The 20,666-nt window shown below is 39.0% G+C and overlaps 2 protein-coding genes across 2 annotated transcripts in view; one reads left to right on the forward strand and one right to left on the reverse strand.

Moving 5' to 3' along the window:
- Positions 1 to 8,018: 8,018 nt before the first annotated feature.
- mchr1b (melanin-concentrating hormone receptor 1b) lies at positions 8,019 to 10,352 on the reverse strand. The gene is made up of 2 exons (XM_028599095.1): positions 10,286 to 10,352; positions 8,019 to 9,124 (listed from the first exon to the last, which is right to left on the reverse strand). The coding sequence occupies exons 1-2, from the start codon at positions 10,350 to 10,352 to the stop codon at positions 8,100 to 8,102; spliced, it is 1,092 nt and encodes a 363-aa protein (XP_028454896.1). The 3' UTR covers positions 8,019 to 8,099.
- Positions 10,353 to 12,323: 1,971 nt separating this feature from the next.
- Positions 12,324 to 20,666, forward strand: part of grb2b (growth factor receptor-bound protein 2b) — a 52,066-nt gene continuing 43,723 nt past the window's right edge. The window contains exons 1-2 of the mRNA XM_028600290.1: positions 12,324 to 12,497; positions 14,975 to 15,229. Of these exons, the coding sequence (XP_028456091.1) occupies positions 15,152 to 15,229 (78 nt within the window). The 5' untranslated portion in view covers positions 12,324 to 12,497; positions 14,975 to 15,151. The remainder of the gene's footprint in view (positions 12,498 to 14,974; positions 15,230 to 20,666) is intronic.

Consider the following 20,666-nt stretch of genomic DNA (forward strand, 5'->3'; position numbering starts at 1 on the left):
TTTTTTAAGACTATTTTTTGGGTCATTTTTAGGCTTTAATTTCTACAGGAAAGATGAAGACATGAAAGGGGGGAGAGAGAGGGGGAATGACATGACATGACATGACATGACATGACATCCCATATCCCATATCCCTCCCCCACCCCCCCACCCTGGTAGCCAGTCAGACACAAAAAGGAACAAACAAGGAATAAATCATAAGAAATAAAAATAAGTGAGTAAGTAAATCAATTACTAGACATATATGCGTATACACACATACGCATATGTACACACACACGCACATACATACATATAGCTCTTAGAGAGCGAAATCAGGAAACAAATAACATAATAATAATAAATAACAAATAAAATAAATGAGAAGTACACTGAGTATACTGTAGAAAAAGGTTAGTAGTTGCCGACACCCAGGGAGCTGCGCCAGGTTGCTAGGATTCATGGACCAGCAGGAATTATGAGGGCTATATCTCAATTACACGTATAATACAGCTGATTGTGTGGTGGGCAGCCAGTGGGGTATAGCAGACAAATACTAAATATGCCACTACAGTGACATTTCCCTAACGGAAAGCTGGTTCACATAATTAATCAGTGGTTTCCAATGAGAATAGAATTCATCAGTAGAGCCTCTGAAAGTAAACTTTATCAAGTTTTAAGAAAGACAATGTGTCACATAGCCAGGCTTTAAACGACGGTGGTAAGGGTGACTTCCATAGATCAGAATTTTCCAACGAGTAATTAGAGAAGTAAAAGCAATAACATTAACTTCAGTTATTGTCAATTTATAATAAGTATTATTAATAGGCAGTTGTTTAAACCAAAATAGGATATATATATAATGATTTATTGGGGGTGGAAGAGCCAATAAGTCCCCTTGGTATAAATAGGAACCAATCTTTGGTTCCTCAGGTGCAATCTGGAAGCACATACAGCTTTTGACCATGCACACACACACATACACACACACACACACACACACACACACACACCACTACACAGGCATGCATACAAGCAGTGATTTGTCTGGAAACCCAACTAAGATCTCAAATAAATGGAACCAATGGTTTTAACTGCAAATATGACTTGGACTTTCATTGATCAAAAAGGTAAAAAGTGCGTCAATGACTCTACCCGTGGAACAGCACCTCAGGGGCTTACAGTTTCTTACAATCACTTTGCTATTAATTTCAGAACTTTGATGTCATTTTTCAAAACTCTAGACACAAAACTCACAACGGTCATCACTTGTAACCCAGGCTGTCCAATGTTCAAAACATTGCATTGTGCACATGCACAACCATTGGTTCAACTGATTGTGAAATCCCATTGAAACGTTACTTTAGATCAGCCACACACAAACTACCCATAGTTTCACTGTGTCATCATTTGTACAATCATTAAATATTGCAGTACAACATAAGTGATACATGTTTGATTATGGTAATAGATGTAAATACATCCCTGTAAAAGTACTGCAGACACAGTGGAATCATTGTACAAAATCTGAAATGTATTGATGAAAAACAATACAAAACGATCACAACATAGGTTGATTTGAATCAAAGCAAAAATAATTTGCTACAAAATAGAAAAGAAAAGACAGTAGTACTGTAAAACATCAAATGCAGTGTTCCTCAACTTGCTTGTACTTTAAAAAGCAAAACAAAGAAGTGATTACTGTACTTCTACATCTTCATCAACTCTGTCTTGGAAAAAACCTTTGGGCATGGCGAATAATGTGGTATGGGTATATATGTGTATGTATATATACAGTATATATATACATATATATATATACATATATATATGTATGTAAAGTATATATCTCAATCATCAGTAACGAGTTGGCTGAACTGGACAAGCAATTCTAAGGGCCTGCATGCATACAGTGCAGTACTGTAAATACTGTAAATAGTCTCAAAGGTAGTACATGGGACCATAGAAACAGTGTCTGATAAACAGTAGTACATTACAGTAAAGAAGGTTGATGAATATTACATCCATAGATCATGTACTGTCGTCTAATTGGTTCAACAATAAATTTCGTTATCTTGAAACTTTCATGATCTAAACATTTGTCTGTTTCCATACAACTATGCATTAAGAGTAATGCAACAATTACTTAATAGTTAGATGATTGTAATGAAATGAATAGACAATCATCTGAAATGGAATGTGTGAATTGCTTTTTGAATGAGTAGTACTATGATGTTGAAGTTGTGTCATATTGAACAGCTGATCTTTGTTAAATGAACAAATGATCTCAGGGTTATGTGTATTGTATCCAAGCAACTGAAAGAATTGGGTTTTGGAAAAATGTGTATTTTGATCATTGGTTGTGAGGGTTAGGGGGTTTTGAAAAATGACGTCAAGGCTCTGAAATTATAGCCAAAGTGATTGTAAAAAACTGTAAAGCTTGGGTTTAGCCTCTACAGGGGGGAAAAACAAGCAAATGTATGTAACATCAGACATTCAGACATTTTTATCTATGAAAAGTGCTCTTTAGATACATTTTACTTACTCATTTACGAATTAATATAAATACATCCAAGAAACATGAGATGATCATGTCATGGAACTGCTGAATTAGGGTACTGGCATCTTTTTTTTGGTCCAATTCAGGGACTGACTGTAATAATATCTTTCTCATTTCCTCTGACCATGATGGATGGGTGTGTAGAAACTTCACATGCTCTGATATCAATGCTGTGCTGTTTTCACTGTGAAGGAATTCTCTCTCCCCCTCCCCATACATATATATTTATATATATTAAGTGGGGTTCCTCCCACTGAAAGAATTTTTCTGCACCGATTTCTGCCTTTTTCTGCATCATTTTATGGTTGATGTCTTTATTTAGGCTATGTAAAGGCCAAAGTGGCAAGTGACAATTTAAAAATAGAAATATAAGGGAATATAATCCAGTAAAGCTCTCACACATTCTGTGTTGCTTTCACATATTGATTCTCCTGTAGATCAACACTGATGTCGGGTTGTTTTGATATGATGTCTTTTTCTCATAACTCTTATTATTAGTCTTTTTATTATTGTGCACTCTGGAATTTCAATCAAACTGGTGTTGGTTCAATGATTGGTTGTTTTCCGTCTCCTTGTGGGCGTTTTGTGTCTCTTCGTAGTAGTTTTGAATCTCTTTATGCTCTATTTGCATTTCGTTCTGGTTGTTTTGTGTGTCTTTGTGGCTGTTTTCGGTCTCTTTGTGTCCTTTTTTAGTCCTTTTGCATCCGTTTGTGGTTGTTTTATCTGTCTTTGTGGTCATTTTGCTTTTTGTAGTGGCCTAGAGTCTCTTTGGTTGTTTTGCATCTCTTTGTGGTCATTTTGCGTCTTCTTTTGAGTCTCTTTGTCATCACTTTGTATCTCCTTGGAGCCATGCAAGGTCATTTTGCATCTTTTTGTGGTTGTTTTTGTATGTCTTTGTAGTTCTTTGATTACCGTTTTCAACACTAAATATGAACAGTCACTTCGAACTGAGCCTCTGGTCAGTAATCCATCCATGGGTATAGCCTTTGTGCTATATCTTTTACACTTTTATTATGACTTTCATGTGCCAGGAACATGAAAGGCTAGCTCAGGGATTTCTCCGGACTTGCTGCTCTCTATGGTTCACACGCTGACATAAACATTCCCAGTTTGGTGGACACAGAGAGAAAACAGGGCTGAAAGCGAGCTTTGAAAGCTGCAAATCGAAGCGCTTTGGGCAGCAAGAGCCACTGGTCGCCTATTGATCTGCAATTCTGTCAGAACCATGCGGCATTTTTATTACAGACTATGCTGGTGAAGATTATATATCTTATTTCAAGGATTGTTATTCTTCACCAAAGGGTATTATAAAAAATAAACTGTGTATATACTTTTATATATCGCACCGCAGACTGACAATACATGTAAATGTTGAAAGGACATTACATTTTATGACAGTGTTGCTGACATGTTCTACTTCTGTTTCCTCCAACATCAAACAGATATCTCCAGGTTTTGTTTTTTTTTCATAAATTATGGGGTTTTTTGTGCAGCCAAGGGAATATCAAACTAGTGTTAGTTCATTATTTAGAATGGCTTTTATCTGTTTTTACAAAATAACTTTTCAAATGTTCTATATGTCTTGAGCAATATTTCACTCAATCTCTCAACCTAATCATTATTTCATTTCATTTCATAAGAACTCATTTCACACAGTATGTCCATCTGCAGAACAAAAGGTGAGTGATTGTGACTGACGCTTCCACACTGGGACACGGCAGGGATAGAGCAACGCCGGCGCTGTTATCAATGTCGTGCAGTTTTGTGATCAGCATTTTTATTACCATACAAAGCGGTTCTCTCACCAGGGTTTAGTAAAATAATTGCCTTGCTGTTTCTCTATTTTAGGTGGTGTCCATGATTAGGGAATTATCATGTGAATGCCATGTAATCCGGGCTTTATTCCACTCCTCTGTTGTTTTGAAGATAATGGGTGATAGCCTCCTTTGATTCCTGCCATCACATTTGGAAAAGCGCGGATGCTGCGTCTTCCTACTGTGAAAAGCTGAAGACTCTCTTTAAGTCTTAGAATGTCACCACGGATACATCTTTATTGACCTGTTTTCAACTTATGATTGGTGGCCTTGCATACTGTCTATTGGAGGTGTTTATTTGCACTTTTCTATACAAGAAAGGTCCAAAATCAATCAATGTCCTTTTTTAATCTTCCAGAGTAAAAGGATTCACTGAAAATATAACAGAATATAACACAACTGACTTTGACCTCCCCATGAGACAGGTCATTTCACATTGTAGGCAACTTTATTTGTATAGCACATTTCAGCAACCGGGCAATTCAAAGTAAAGACAGTGTTTTGTTTTGTTTTTGTCTTTTTAATCTCCTTTTTTAATTAAAAAAATCATTTTAGGCCTTTATTTGATATGAGAGCTTAGACATGAAAGGGGCAGAGAGTGGGTGGGGGGGGGCGACATGCTGCAAAAGGCTGCGGGTCAGAATTGAACCTGCAGCCGCTGCGGCGAGGACTGAGCCTCTGTACATGGGGCCCACGCTCTACTACTTGAGCTACTAAGCTACTTTTTTTTATCTTGTGGAGTGGAATTAAAGTTGGTAGAGCAGGCGCACATATATAGAGGTTTACTCCTGGATGCAGTGGCTGTGGGTTCGATTCTGACTTTTGGCTCTCTCCTTTCATGTCTTCATCTTTCCTGTTGAAATAAAGGCCTAAAAATGCCCAAAAGATATTCTTTAAAACACACAGCAGGCTACAATAGACATGCCAAAGTGTATATTTTGCATCATAAAGATGCCCAGTTAGACACACACAGACAAATAACTGCATCACAGCATCACTAGCTACACAGCCACAGAGATAAAGCCAGTACAACATAACAGAGCCGTAATGCGCACTTTTTCTTTCTTCACGGTACAGCACAATATACAGTATGACAGAATGTAGAGCGATCTCTTTTTTTGTGGCTGTTGTTAAGCCAGCAATTCTCATCATTGCTGAAGTGTAAATTTTGATACAGAATCATCATTCAGCAGTAGAACCAGTGGAGGATCTGGTTTGAAACACATCAATAAAGTGAAAGGAGCAGAACATCTTCTAAGATCCATTAGCTGGGCTTTTACACATTGTGTAATTAACGCCTGCAGCAGTGTTTTGACATTTCAGATGTGTTTAATACAGACTCAGTGACACGGTACATAGTGTTAAAAGACACTGCCACAATAAAGATAACATCAAGGGTTTAAAAAGTGACAAGCTGCAGTTGAAGCATCACCACGAGGATGGATTAGATGCCATGCAGATGGATTCCGCGAAGATCACACAGATAGTTAATGTGTTTTCTGTTTGGGGGATGAGCAGCTATTTGTGGCTGTCTGGGTCAAAGTCACAAACTACACACATATAATGACATAATGACATACACAATAAATACTGATTGCAGATTGCAACATAAAGCAGCTAATACATAGAAAACTCTAAACTGAAAAAAAACCTTTGCAAATATTAAAGTCTGACAACATCTTAAATTTTTTTAGATTATTTTTTCCCTTTATTTCAAAGTGACAGTGGATGGACAGGAAAGGTGGGAGAGAGATGGGGGATGACGCAGGGGAGGGCCGCAGGGGGGTGGTCTCGACCAACTGCCATGCTTCGCTCCTTTGCAAACCATTATGTCTCTCTCTCTCTCATGGGTGGGCCAAATTCTCTGGGCAGGCAAAGCAGAGAAAGGGGAGGTAACCTTGCTCCTTATGACCTCATAAGGAGAAGATTCCTGATTGGCCCATCTGAGCTTTCATTTTCTCAAAGGCAGAGCAGGATACCCAGGGCTCGGTTTACACCTATTTACACCTACTTTTAAGACAATCTGTCATAATGTCACTGAGTTTGTAGTCCCAGAATAGAAGATTTTACTGCCAAGACTTCAAACTTACGACAATATCAAAAACGTATGATTTTGTTGGAACGTCAAGATGGGAAAAAGACTGACTCAAGAACGCTCTGAATGAGTTTTATGACCGCCTTACACCAAACGATTGAGACGACGGTAAAGCGCCCCAAGACTCTCATGATTTAATTCCCATATTGGTGAATCTGTCTGCGACACTGGAATCGCTTGAAGTCCTTTGGTGTAAGGTCGACGTGACACAATTAAATACTTTTGCCATGTGATTTAATTCACTTTGGGAAAATAACATGGTGCACATTTAATTATGTGTCAATGTATGTTCAAAAAAAGAATTATTTGCTACTCATTTGTTCTTCCCTCAATTCAAATTTAAATAATTGTTGCTGGAGGCTGCAGAAGTTATGCAATGGTTTCATGGTGTTCTTATCCTTGGCTGTGCTGTGTATATGTGCAATGTGTCATTTGTGGTTGAGAATTGCTACAGTATGTGCTGTTTTCTTTATACGTTTTTTTTTTAAATTATTATTATTACTACTGTGGAGGCAGCTACAGTATGTGTGCAGCATTCAAGTCCAAGGTGAATGATATTGTATCGTATAAGTTTGTAGCACTTAGTTTTGTTATATTTGATGCAAAAAAGTCACTTTTTTAGCTCAATTTGGAAATCCTTGACAAATGCATTAAAGACAATGGTGTCATGTTGTTAACCCACATCATTAGGAGGCTTCAAGGCACTCATGGGGCTCTCATACGAATCAGCCTGTGTAACCACTGCTGAATGGTTGACTTAGTTTTCTGTAGCTTTCTGAGTCTAAAAATGATTTCATCTTTTGTTCCTTTTGTCTGATTAGATAAAAGGTGGACTACATATAGGCTAATGAGTACTCACAGTGAACATGGCTTGAAAATGTCACAGATTATATCATTGCTTTGCAAATACAATAATTGTACTTTTGAGTCCAATAGTCACATTTAGAAAGCACAATAGGTACGTCCCAGGTTCTTAAATTGCATCCACGTTTCCTTCACTTGCTTCCCTTCCTCTTGTCTTAGTCCGTCTCACCGAGGAGGCACGGGAGAGACGCAAGCAAATCATGGGAGGAGGGAGGAAACGAGGAAATGTGTTTTAGAGGGATGAGACGTCCTTTCCTCCCATGCTTCCTCGGACTAAGATGTGAGGAAGGGAAGCAAGTAAAGGAACTAGGGATGTCATTTAAAAACCTGAGATGCAGCTTAAAAGGGATGATACGTCCATTCCTTCCTTCGCTCCTTGCTTGAACTGGCAGCTGTTCGAGCTCTCTTTCGTGAAGGCCGTCTCAAAGCTGTGTTTCCTGCCCCGTGGAGCTCTAAAAATACATTTCCTTGTTTCCTCTTTCCTCGCGTGATTTCCTCGCATCTCTCCCATGGTTTCTCAGCGGGACGGACTAAGACACTAGAAAGGGAAGCAACTGAAGGAAACACAGCCGCCATAGCTCATCAGAGCTCCCTCCTCCATCCTGGATCCTCAATCATCGCTCCTCTGTGCAGGAATAAGAGCTTTGAGACGGCCTTCACTCAAGAGGGCCAGAATGAATGAAGGAGATATCAAATAAAAGACTTGCGAAACAGCCATTATGTCTCCATGTAAACACAGGTGTTTTCTAAGAGAAGACCAGCCGTTGGCAGTGGTTAAGTGTCCATCTCAGTGCACAGTGACAGGCAGCATGTTTGGAAGTAGTTCCCTTGCTGACTGCGAGTGAGATGGTTGAGAGCAGTTTGGTGCCATCCTCAGACTCATACTGCCATCAGCCACCACAGGGGCAACTCTGAAACCCCTGTGGGGCGGGCGAACGGCTACAATGAACTGCCTCTTGAACGTCTCGCTCAGTACAATGTAGATAAACGGGTTGATGCAGCTGTTGGCGTAGCCCATGCTGATAGCAATGTTGTAGGCGTACATGAAAGCAAAACTGGGCCGCTGTACTCCGAGGTGTGCCAGCTGCAAGACGTAATAGGGGGCCCAGCAAATGAAGAATGCCACGCATATAGCCACGGCCATGCGGATCACCTTTCTCGTCCGCACCCTGAGGCTGCGCTGGGGCAGTGGAGCAACTGTAGCGGACATGTTTTGGAGAATCTTGAAGAAGACCGCACAGATGACCACCCAAGGCAGAGCGAAGGCCAAGAAGAACTGGTAGAGGGTGAACCAGTATGTATCCGTGGCCGGGTTGGGCAGTAGGAGGGCGCAGCCGACCGAGCCGTCCTTCAAACGCATGAGTCCCGTGTACATCCACACTGGAGTGATGGAGACCAGAGAAAACAGCCACACCAGAGCCACCGCTGCCCTGGCCACGAAGGGGGTTCGAACGTGTTTGAAGCGGATGGGATGGACAGTTGCCAGGTAGCGATCCAGCGTCATTACTGTCAGGATGTAAGTACTGACAATCTGGCTGTTCGAGTCCAGCGCTGTGATGACAGTGCACATGGTGCCACCAAAGCACCAGGAGCCGTTGCCCACAAGCTGGTGAATGAGGAAAGGCATGCCGAGGAGGAAGAGCTGGTCCGCGATGGACAAGCTGAAGATAAATATGTCTGGCACTGTGTGCTGGGAGCAGAACTTGGTTTTCTTCACGATGGTGTAGATTACAACACAGTTTCCAAAGATCCCACAGAAACAGATGACACCAAAAATGCTGGGCATGAGCACTTTGTTGTACTGCTCATGTTCTGAGGAGACAAACAGAATACTCTTTGTCAGACACTTACACCAAGCAGTGAATCCTGCTCATTTTTTTTTCTCCATAATATTTGTTTCAGTTAAAGCCTCTGAAGGTGTATCAGTTATTCTGGCTGATTAGACCTCTGCTCAGGTTGATGGTGGACCAGAGCGTTGATGGGAATTTATTAGGTCACACATCTTTTCTCCCAATAAGAATGATAAAGCTGTCATTTCTCCTCCTCTTACAGGTGCAACACAGCTAACAGGAGACTGAAAGATGTCAATTAATCAGTCTAAACCCACTCACACAGTCCTGGGGCGAGGTCTAATCAGCCTGTGAGGGTGTTCTGATCCTTTAAAGTTCAAGAAAAAAATAACTAATATGAATGAGCAACTCCACAGCTGCAGATCACCTAATCCGTTTTTTAATTATTTTTTAATTGTCTTTATTATCATTATTATTGCAGTTCAACATGGACATGACAGGTTGTTCATTTCAAGGAGACATTATTACATTGAACATATCGACACCACTAACAAACACTGATACAATAAAAAAAGGATAATAATTAAAAAAGTTTACAAAAATCACACACAAAGGGGAAGGGAAGGAAGTGACCACTGTCTACAGAACCATCACTGCAGTACGGTTAACACTACTGCCTCGTACATTACGGAACTTCCATACAAATCCACAAATGGAAAATAAATGAATAAAATATAAAGCATGTCTCTGCTCATTCTACTAGGAATCAGGCAATGTGATTTGTTCCCTAACATAATCTAAGAAAGGTCCCCATATCTTATTGTAATTATTTGCTGATCCTTTCAAATTAGTATCTAATTCTTTCAAGTTTGAGGAACTAAAGGGCGTCTTTGATCCAGTGTGTATCCTAAATCTTGGTGGTTTGCTGTCTTTCCATTTGATCAAAATCAGCCGTCTAGCGACGAGAGTAAGAAACGCAATGCTATATCAGATTGTGCCTTAGTTAGATGGCTTGACTCAGGTGTAATACCAAATATCCCAGTTACAGAGCATGGTGAGATTGATCACCTAATCCGTTTTCATTCTTGAACAATAATTTGACATTTGTGATATAGCATTACAGTAACTTCGTGTGGTCACAGTTAAATGCAAGAAGTAGTACACTCAACTTAAAACAGCCTACCTTCTCCTTCTATCTCGGGCGAAGTGAAGGGTGAAAAAGATGAATTTGAAATGTAGGCAAAGTCCATCCCAGGTAGCTTTTGGTGGTCTTAAAAAAAAATAATAACTTATATAACAGTTTTCGAGCGAAATAAAGTTCAATTAGACACAAGGAACAGAAAGAATAGCAGCATATAATTATTCTTTTTTTAAATATTAAATGGATTTGACAGAAAAGCCGCGCGCATGTTCTGTGTTATCCAAAAGACTTTATCACTAGTGCACGCGACAACAGAAACGAACTCAAAAAGAAATAAATGCGACGTCACACACTCGTCATTCTATATATGTTATATAAATGAGAGAGAGAGAGAGAGAGAGGAGAGAAAGAGATATTTCTTTCTTTCATGTTTTTTTGTTTACTTTTGTCTTTGTTTTCTTTCTTACATTTGACACGAGCGATTTTACTGTATATACATATAGATATACTGCTGTTGCTTTCGTGTTTTTATTTTTATTTTTAAATGTATATATTTTAGTTCACTCAATGAATTATAAGTATGTATTTCTTCTCACATTATTATCCTTGATGCTTTGGCAATATTGTCCATGCCAATAAAGCAATTTGAATTAAAAGCAATTTGCTTTGAAATTGAATTGAGAGAGACGGAGAGAGAGAGAGGAGGGGGGAGAGAGAGGGAGAGAGATATTTCTCTCTTAATGTCTCCCCTACATATTATTAATAATGGCCTATCTATCATGCAGTGTTAGTGCTGGTTTCATGAGGATAAACCTCGGCACTAGGTGTCAGCATTGTCAAAGTAGTTAAATGTCTCTGTTGTCACCTCACAGATCAGAATTAAAAGCAGATGTCCAAAAAATGAAAACAAAGAAAAAGACGACCAAATATTTGCCAAATAATGGGTTATGTAGTGGGATAACAGATAGCACACTCCCAACATGTAAGATGAAGACGTTTAATATTTAGGCCTAAATCGTCCAGAACATCATCTGTGCAATGTGTGTGTGTGTATGTGCGTGTGTGTGTATGTGTGTCCACATATCCAAGTATAAATCTTGAATTTGTCATTAATATGATAGTTTTTAATAAGAAGAACCAGCAGAAAGTCTGCTGAAAGCTGATAGAAGCCATCAAAGCCATTTCAACAACCGTTAAAGTATTCAGCATATCAGAACAGCTTTTGTCACCTGACTCACTAAAATAATGTGAGATGTCACTGTCGTGGCAACAGTTTATTTTAATATCTTAAAGCATTAGGATGCTCCAACTTTATCTTGCCTATTTTAGCTGATGTTCCACCTTGCTTTATGTCACCCTAATTTAATTAGTTAGTCTGTCTGAACCCTTTAATTTGAATATTACTGAATCTAACAAAAAGATAGATAGATAGATAGATAGATAGATAGATAGATAGATAGATAGATAGATAGATAGATAGATAGATAGATAGATAGATACACTACCAGTCAAAGGTTTGGGGTCACTTGCAAAAGCGTTCTCCAATGTTTTCTCAACTATTTAAAATTATATCAGATTAGTAAACAGATGTGCCTTTGGGACATTGGGTGAATGGTTTGCTGATAATGGGCAATGTAGATATTGCATTAAAGATCAGCCACTTGTTTATACAACAGTCGAGAACCCTTTTCCAATTATGTAAGCACATAATGGAATCTGAAAACTGCTGCCTTGATTAAAAACACAATGCTACTGATCTCAGCTGGTATTCTGTCTATAATGGAGTGAAATGGACATTTCTAAGTGACCCCAAACTGACCGGTAGTGTAGATAGATAGATATATAGATATATGCCATAGGCTATTTCGCTGCGCTGTATCATTACCAAGTCAAAAGGTAATCAGTTTTAGGATAACGTTACTTCTAATAACCGCAGGGGGTAATTAAAGGTAGTTGTAGCCGGCAGTAAGTTATTTTACTGGGTGGGTTTGACAGACAAGTGGAAGACTGACAGGGAGGGGCTCCAGTCACAACAGTAGGCACCCCCCCGCCCCACAGCACTGTGTGGAAGGAAGCGGAAATAAACGTCGCAAACCTTATGCTAGTAGCGATCCCTCAGACGGGCTGTTTGAGCGACATCAGGCATAACGTTACATCGGTTGTTGCCTCTTAAGGGGAAGCAGCGGTTGGATAAATCCCACTATATGGTTTTAGTTTGTTACGGTGGCAGCATCGAAACGGAATATCTCGAGTGGTGAGTGCCCTGTAGGCTTTCTCTTTACATAAAAGTTGTGTATTATTTCCTTTCACGACGCAGGCTAGTCAAGTTCAGTAACGTTAGCTAGCTTCTGGGCTAGCTAGCTAACTGTGCCACTAAGCTAGCAACAACAGCTTGCGCTATGAAAAAAAAGAAGGTGTTTTCTTCCTTTACACATTTGCCAACGTGAAGCTAGCTCGTAGGCCTCGAGCTTTAGTAAACAGCACATGCTTATTTTAAACTCTACACTTGTTCTGAGTGATGTCACTGTTAGTGTGCCCGTTGTGATAAATGAATAGGGTTAAGTTTAGTAATCACACGGCATCGCAGTTATTGTTATCCGACCGTTAGCCGGCATGCTAGCTCTAGCGTTCTAGAAAGCTGGGCGCTGCTGCTGGAACGAAATCGATCCATTCGAACTCGCGTGAAAACGATACAAATGCGTTCTAAAGCTCATAATGGAACGTTACTAGATGTTACAATTTAACGTATTTATTTTTACAGTAAAGAATCACGAAGAGGTTGTAATTCTAGGGGGATTCTTGCAGGCTGCCCCCATTTCATTCGACTTCAGTTTCCCTTTTCAAGCACTTTGTCTTCACTAACGTTAGTTCTGTCACTGGTGCGCTTTGTTGATTGATTGTTGTCTTCAGTAGCATTGCAGTGGCCGTGGGTTGAGTGTTTAGTTTAATTACAACAAAATTAAAAAATACAAGTACAATCATAAGAAATAATGAAGACGGGTGAAATGTGACACCGTGGTAAACTATCTGAAGTTTGTGTATAGGGGCCCAGCCACTAAGCAGATAGTAAGCATATATTATAAATATATAAAATAAATAAAAACCTACAGTAACAATTTTGACCTACAGAAACCCCTAAGGATAGCTACACTGACTACAAATCGTCCCAAGATATTTATTCCATCAGTCTAACGTTGGTTAAATAGGTACAATACAATAAATCTAGACATTGGGCAAGTAGAAATAACAGTGCAATGTAAACGGAATTCAGAATGGAGAACAAGTCCCCAGCCATAACTATTTTTAGTTGTTGACAGCTGTATTACTGAAAACAATGGTCCCATTTTAGGACTTACAGTTACAGTCAAATTACTTTTCAGTATTCACTTTGTCATTTCACTGAGTGCCGGCATATACTCATCCGTTTGTTACAGTGCAATTAATAAAATAACAGAACTACTTACGAGTTAAAACTTAACCTATCTAAAATAGAACTTAAAACAAACATTCAGACAGAACATCAATCTATAACTATAATGGAGAGGAACCATTATAAAGTGTGTGTGTGTGTGTGTGTGTGTGTGTGTGTGTGTGTGTGTGTGTGTGTGTGTGTGTGTGTGTGTGTGTGTGTGTCACAGTTCGTTCATTTGTATTGTTAGTGAGAAGAAGCTGCTTAGCTTCTTGCTGGTCCTACAGCTGATGCTCCTGTACCTCCTCCCAGATGGCAGGAGGGAGAAGATGTAGGCTGGTGGGAGGGGTGGATTAAGCGTCCTTAATGATGGAGATGGCCCTGCGGAAAAGAAAAGTGTCCTGCATCTTCTTTACTGTGTAGCTAACCCATAAACTGATTATCTGTGATGAGATAAACTGGATTGTTTTTGAAAAAAAGCAATTCAGTCTGAGGGTTTGCTTGCGGATAATTTGCCATAAGTTTGTTACTCCTTTTTTTTTTTTTTTTTTTTTTTTCTGTCGTCTGTCTGCCTGTATGTGATTGAATGGCCTCTTTCGATTTAGGGCTTTATTGGAGTGAACCCATCAGAGCTGCACGGTGGCATATCAGCAAACAACTTAATGAGATAATGTAGCTTTATCCATTTAACTCAGCAACTGTAGGTTTAGCCAGTGTATCACTGTCAGCTCTGCTTAAGTAGGTTACTGACTTAAATCTGGTCAAGCCAAGTGATTGGCTGTCAGGAAAGTCTGTACTAATTGCCATTGATTGTAGTGAATTTGGCATCAATATCTTCTTATCCTCTTATAAATGTACCCAGAGTAACAGCAGCACATACAGGCCTTAAGCCCTTTTCACACAAGTTTGCCACTGGAGATGGCCATTAATACTTATGTGCTATATTTTGAATTGCGTAAGATCTCCATAGAACAAAGAGTGTGATGTCGAGACCACAATATAACTTTCCCAGGATTACAAGGAAGCAATTATAAAATGAGCGTAACCAAGAAGCAGTAAAACAAGTACAAACTTGCAACATAAAGGTCGCATCATATTCACATGTTCTATATATTCTTCAGCTTCAGATCAAACCAAAATCATCTTTTAGTTTTTATTCAGGCCATGTTAATCTAGGTTTATGCTTTAAATGTCAACGTTCATGTCTCGGAGTAAACATATCAACATTTATTTTCTAAGAAGACCATCCTCCCCCTGTGCAGTTGTTACTGTCTACACTACATTTTGTCCATATTGAGTACCAAGTTGTTTCTTGTCTGCAGGAACGTTCCTGTAACCTTTATGTGAGGTCCAAGCCCTAAAGGAGCGGGTCATAGACGGGAGGAGAGACTCGGAGCAAAAGCATCTGGCCGCAGAAGCCTGGATACGTGTTTTTATTTTTTGTTCAGCCCCCGAAACACAACAACAACCAAGCCGTTTTCCAGCACGCAACAACCACCATGGAGGCCATTGCCAAATACGATTTCAACGCCACTGCTGATGATGAGCTTAGTTTCAAACGTGGCGAAGTCCTCAAGGTAAGAGAAAACTATTTGATCATTTAATGACTTGTCTGTATTACTCATAATTATGAAATGCCGGCAAACATTTTCTTGCTGTAGGTCGTCTTTCCTCTGTAGTTAGTTAATCATATCAGTCATATCCGTGTTGGATCAAAGTGCCATCAACAGTATAAAAAGAGAGTTTCAGGCAGTGATGTTATCTTTATAAACACAAAGAAAACCTGTAGGATTTAAAATCATCACCGAAAAATCAAAAAATGACACTACAGTGTTTTGCTCCTGTATCATACACTGTGATCAATATGTTCTTTTTCATTTATATTTTACATTGTCCTACATTTGCCAGATGTTTCTGTTAAACTTAAACCCACATTTCAAAAACGAAAGGAAAAAGATCAGCAGGCTTGAGGTAGGGCTGCAAGATATTTAGTTTCACCTGCACCCGTGTGCAATAGTCACATCGCAGGACGTGCGATGTCAACGCTACAACTTTTTTGCCGCTTGATAGAAAAGTAAACTTTCACCGGTTTCCTTTTACGTAACTGTTACTGACCGGCCCTTCCATTTAAGACCGGTGGCCATGTGGGCAACGTGTGTATGAGATGTAACGTTAGTCCGACGGGCTTTGTTATGGGTAGTGAGGCTCTCCGGTGTGTAAATAAAAGTACCGTCGCAGTTATTTATGGGAAGAAACATGCATGCATTATTAATATCATTGACATTTAGCTGGATTGATAGTATTATATGAATACAATAGTGTCATGCGAGTCAACCGGTGTATTTCTTCCTAATTTCCCTCTGCAAAATCACTTCAGAAGATAGTCACAGAGCTTACTTGCTTTGGTGTTTGTAAACAAAGTATGGTTCATATAAGAAAAGTTCCTTTTTATTTTCTACGTAGATGCTTTCCCTACAAAATGACTGCAGTAGTCGAAAATGATTATTTCCAAATAGAGCTATTCATGTCGTCTTGTAAAAATTATTCTTTTTTTTTTTCTTTTTCTTTTCTTCATATCGTGATATGTATCGCAAGGGGGAAAAAAGTATTGCTATGTCAGTTTTTTACAATATCGTGCGGCCCTAGCTTGAGGTATAGCCTACAATCCAAAACACTACTGCGTTATGTGACGGTGCACACGGTAGTTACATGTGGTAACGGATCAACAACATTTTAGGCCTAGATGCTGTGGCCCATGTGTGATTAGTAAAGTATTCTAAAGGAGCAATGCTTGTGTTACGCTGCATTAAAAAAAAGGCAAAAGATGCCTAGTTTTTTGTTCCATTATGAACTATCTGAAGTGCTCTCTGTGAAACCCCAGGCTTGTCCAGATCCTCAGGCATGAGAGGCTTATTCAAAGCCCCATGCTTTCTAGTCGCCTGAAAAGCGTTTTATGTCTTTCTCTGAACTTGATGAGATAGCCAAGCTATTAGAACATGGGTGGCCAACCAGTTCAGCATAAAGAGCCACAAAAAAACACGCACCATAGCAAAAAGCCACACAACACATGCACGTCCATATTACAACAGTGACTTCCAGATCTAATGAAAGTCATAATACATAACAGTTTTCATAGGTTTTTTTTTCTTACTTAGATTGACTCAGTGGGAAACCTGACAGTCTTTGTTATCCACAATCCTTTTTAGGTCTGGTTGTACTCTGTTGTGGCCACTCTTTCACTCATTTGTCACTAGAGGGGCTTTCAAACAATCAGCAGTAAAAGGGTTAATGAGGAAGGTGATCTGTGGCTGCTTTTTTCCCTCAGGTTGCAGAATTTGTCCATTATAAAAAAAAAAAAAAAAAAAAAAAAACCCTGCTGCATTATTTTTTATTTTAAAATAATTGGCAAATGCATCATTTAAATGCTTTTTTTTTTTTTTTTTTTTTTTTTTTTCTCTGAAATGTTTCAAAAAGTAAAAAAAAAAGAATCTACCAATAACACAGCCCCCAGCCACACAGTAAGAGCCTCAAAGGAGCCGGCAAAGAGCCGCATGTGGCTCAAGAGCCACAGGTTCGCCACCCCTGTATTAGAAAGTACATACTGCAATTTTCCTCCACAATGATTCTCTTTGGATTTAAATGCAATCATCACAATCCCTCTGTTTAGATGTGACATAGTGATGACATGACGAAGAGGCAACAGTGCAGAAAAATTAGATATATTTTCTACAAAAATGTGTGTTGCTAAAGACGCAGTTTAAGACATCCTTTTGATATTGCATGACTCTTTTTTTTATTTTTATTTATTTATTTATTAAATAGAATTCTTTTTTTCCCCTTGGCTTAAAGGTCAGTCTTTTTTTGACTTACCGCCTACGGTTAAGATGGTTCTCCAAAAAACTGCTCTTAAGCTTTTGGCTGTCAACACGGTGAATAGCCCCTTTTGTAAAAGATACATTTCTAAAGGACCACAAAGCTTAGGTCATAATCTACTTTTGATTTCATGTGTTTGAATTCATACGTCTCTCTTTTCTTAGTTTATTTATTAATAAAGGCAGCACGGTGGCTCAGTGGTTAGCACTTCTGCCTCACAGCAAGAAGGTTCTGGGTTCTAGTCCAGGTCGTTCCGGGCCTTTCTGTGTGGAGTTTGTATGTTCTCCCCGTGTTTGCGTGGGTTTCCTCCGGGTGCTCCGGTTTCTTCCCACCATAAAGACACGCATACTAGGACTACAGGTCGTTGTTGCAAATGAGAATTGGTTCTCAATCAACTTACCTGGATAAATAAAGGTTTATTATTATATTATTATTATTATTAGAAGAGATCTCTGTTTTGCACGGTTTATATAAAATAAAGAAATATTTTTCGGTCATTTGTCTGCAGCTCATTCTGTTAAAATACTCTAGAGAAAATCGTATCGTGAACTTAAAAATCGAGAATCGTGAGTTGAGTGTATCGTTACATCCCTTCCTCCAAAAAGTTTAACTCTTGTAGTCCTCCCACAGAATCTTGGTCTTTACTGTAAAGGGACTTCTGCTTTTCTTTCTTTTTGCTAACTGTTAGTGATTCAGTAGCGTGCAACACTACATTGCAGCAGTTTGCATGTGATGAAATACTTTGATTTTATACTATCATGTTATACTGTATGCCTATATATAATACACAACTTTTTGCCTTGGTTGCACTGGTGCGCCTAACTTTTTTTTATTTAGGTGCACCAGCACAAAATTTAGGTGCACCCCAATTTTTCCTCGCATCGCCGTAACGCTGAATGGCGATACACGATATATAGCTCTGTATTTGGTGGGCTAAATGTTCAGTTTTAAGTCAAAGCCACTTTTCACAAGCTCTTTTATTAAAACAGATTGTGATTAAAATAAAAATTAAAGTCAGGGTTTCCTTTACCAGTTTGAAAATATACAGCTGCAACAAATGTAAATGAAAGTTATCTAAAATAAATAGCCTAGGATATATATAAAAAAAAATATAGCTGAGACAGCTCTAGGGCTGCAACAACGAATCGATAAAATTTGATTACTAGAAAAGTTGGCACCGAATTTAATTATCGATTCGTTGTCGTGCAACTATTAGGCAACCTAGTCGGGGAGATAAAAAAAAAATTGAGAGGAGCAGCGCGGAGCAAAAGCTCTAGCTCTTCTGGTGCTGCGGTTTACTCGTTATCCAGCTGACTAGCATGACAAGCTAGCATTAGCTCGGTAATAACAGTAATAAACCAGGGGTGGTACAGTTTGCAAGACTAAAGACACGGTTTTATTCACTCGCCTTTTTTGGCCCATTAATTTTTCAATCTGTTATGTATATATTATGTGCTTTGTCCCATATCAGTTATTGTTGACAAATATAATAGTGTGTGGTGTATAAATGAACTTAACTTGCACTTACTACAATGATGGTAATAATTTAATGAATAAGTGTGTGTCTGTCTGTCTGTCTGTCTGTGTCTTGTCTGTATCTGTTATTTGGGTTACTTACCTTTACACAACTATTAACTAAAACAATAATTATGTATGTATTGAGTTTATGTAAATTAATGTTGTTTTTTTTTATCCAATTCATCGATTAATCGAAAAAATAATCAACAGATTAATCGATTATTAAAATAATCGTTAGTTGCAGCCCTAGAAAGCTCCTTCATAAGGTTTCAACAACAATAACAGACTGATTAAAAGAGAGAGAGGACGCCCGGATAGCTCAGTTTGTAAATATAGAGGTTTGACTCAGACCTGCGGCCCTTTCCTACATGTCATCCCCCCCCCCCCCCCCTTTCATGTCTTCAGCTTTCCTATCAAAATAAAGGCCGAAATCTTTAGAAAAAAAAAAAGAAAGCCAGGGGGAGTGCGATGCACTGAAGCATTATGCTAGGCTACTCGGAGAGTGACGGCTGACTCATTAGCGGCGTTGCACCCGTCTTGTGTAGGCTTTGAAATGTCTGTATCGTCACTGCGCTGCATTTTTATGAACTATGATCCAGCAGGCTCCGTCTCTTACACGCTATTACTCAACCAACTGAAGTTGGTTGCATTTAATAACTTCTAATGTGTGTTTCGCCGTGGCGGCCGCAGTAACAGAGAGGTACCAGCGGAAACACTAGTACCAATACAGGTTTCCCTCTCATACTTAACAATATACAGCTGTGTTAATAACAATTAAAACTGTAGACAAATGTCAGGAGTTTGGACCGGCGGCGCTGTGTCTCTCCATGTTGCCAACATTAAACCATATCGATAGAAACGACATTGCTTCTTTAGTGGAGAGGCAGCGGATGCGAAGACGTTAAGTGCACCGGTGCGACCTAGGAAACATCTTAGTCGCGCCCTTACAAATTTTGGTCGCACTCTCGAGCCCTGATATAGAAGTCAGCTGCCTTGGATGAGTTAACTGTTCTGTCAGGGATGAGTGTTTTTTTTTTTTTTTTTTTTCATTAATAAGAGATTTAAGGGAGGAGTTTTGAAAATATGTCCTATCATCTCATCAGGGGGGCCTAGAGGGTGAGGAAAAGAGAGGGAGGGAGAGAGAGAGTCAGCTCAGGAAACACTGAGCTAAATTTGAGTCTTCTTATTACATTTACATATGCAAAGAGAAAACACTGTACATTTCCTCTAATTCACCACCTAGCTCCAGCCAAGATGTTAATTGGAAACATTAAGATTTTCCCTGTAAATGAAACTAATCAAAGATGAGATAAGCCTATTGGTGCCTGTGCTGTTTTATACTAAATGTTCTGCTTATTTTTTTCAAATTTAAAACGTCTTAAAAATAAAATTTTAAAAGAAATTCGCAACCACATTTCTCAGTTCCGTATACGGTGAGCACGTCATTGCTCTCGCTTCCTGATATTTCTTTCTTGCAAGATGCTTTTAAAGGCCTTTTATTTTTATAGCTCATTTACAGAAGTCTCCATCATTTTTTCCAAATCTTTACTGTCTCACAGTATAAATCATATAGCCAGTACCACCTGACATACTATATGAAGAGATACAGTTAATGCTACTATG

The sequence above is a fragment of the Perca flavescens genome, chromosome 15, assembly GCF_004354835.1.
Source record: "Perca flavescens isolate YP-PL-M2 chromosome 15, PFLA_1.0, whole genome shotgun sequence".
Lineage (NCBI taxonomy): Eukaryota > Metazoa > Chordata > Actinopteri > Perciformes > Percidae > Perca > Perca flavescens.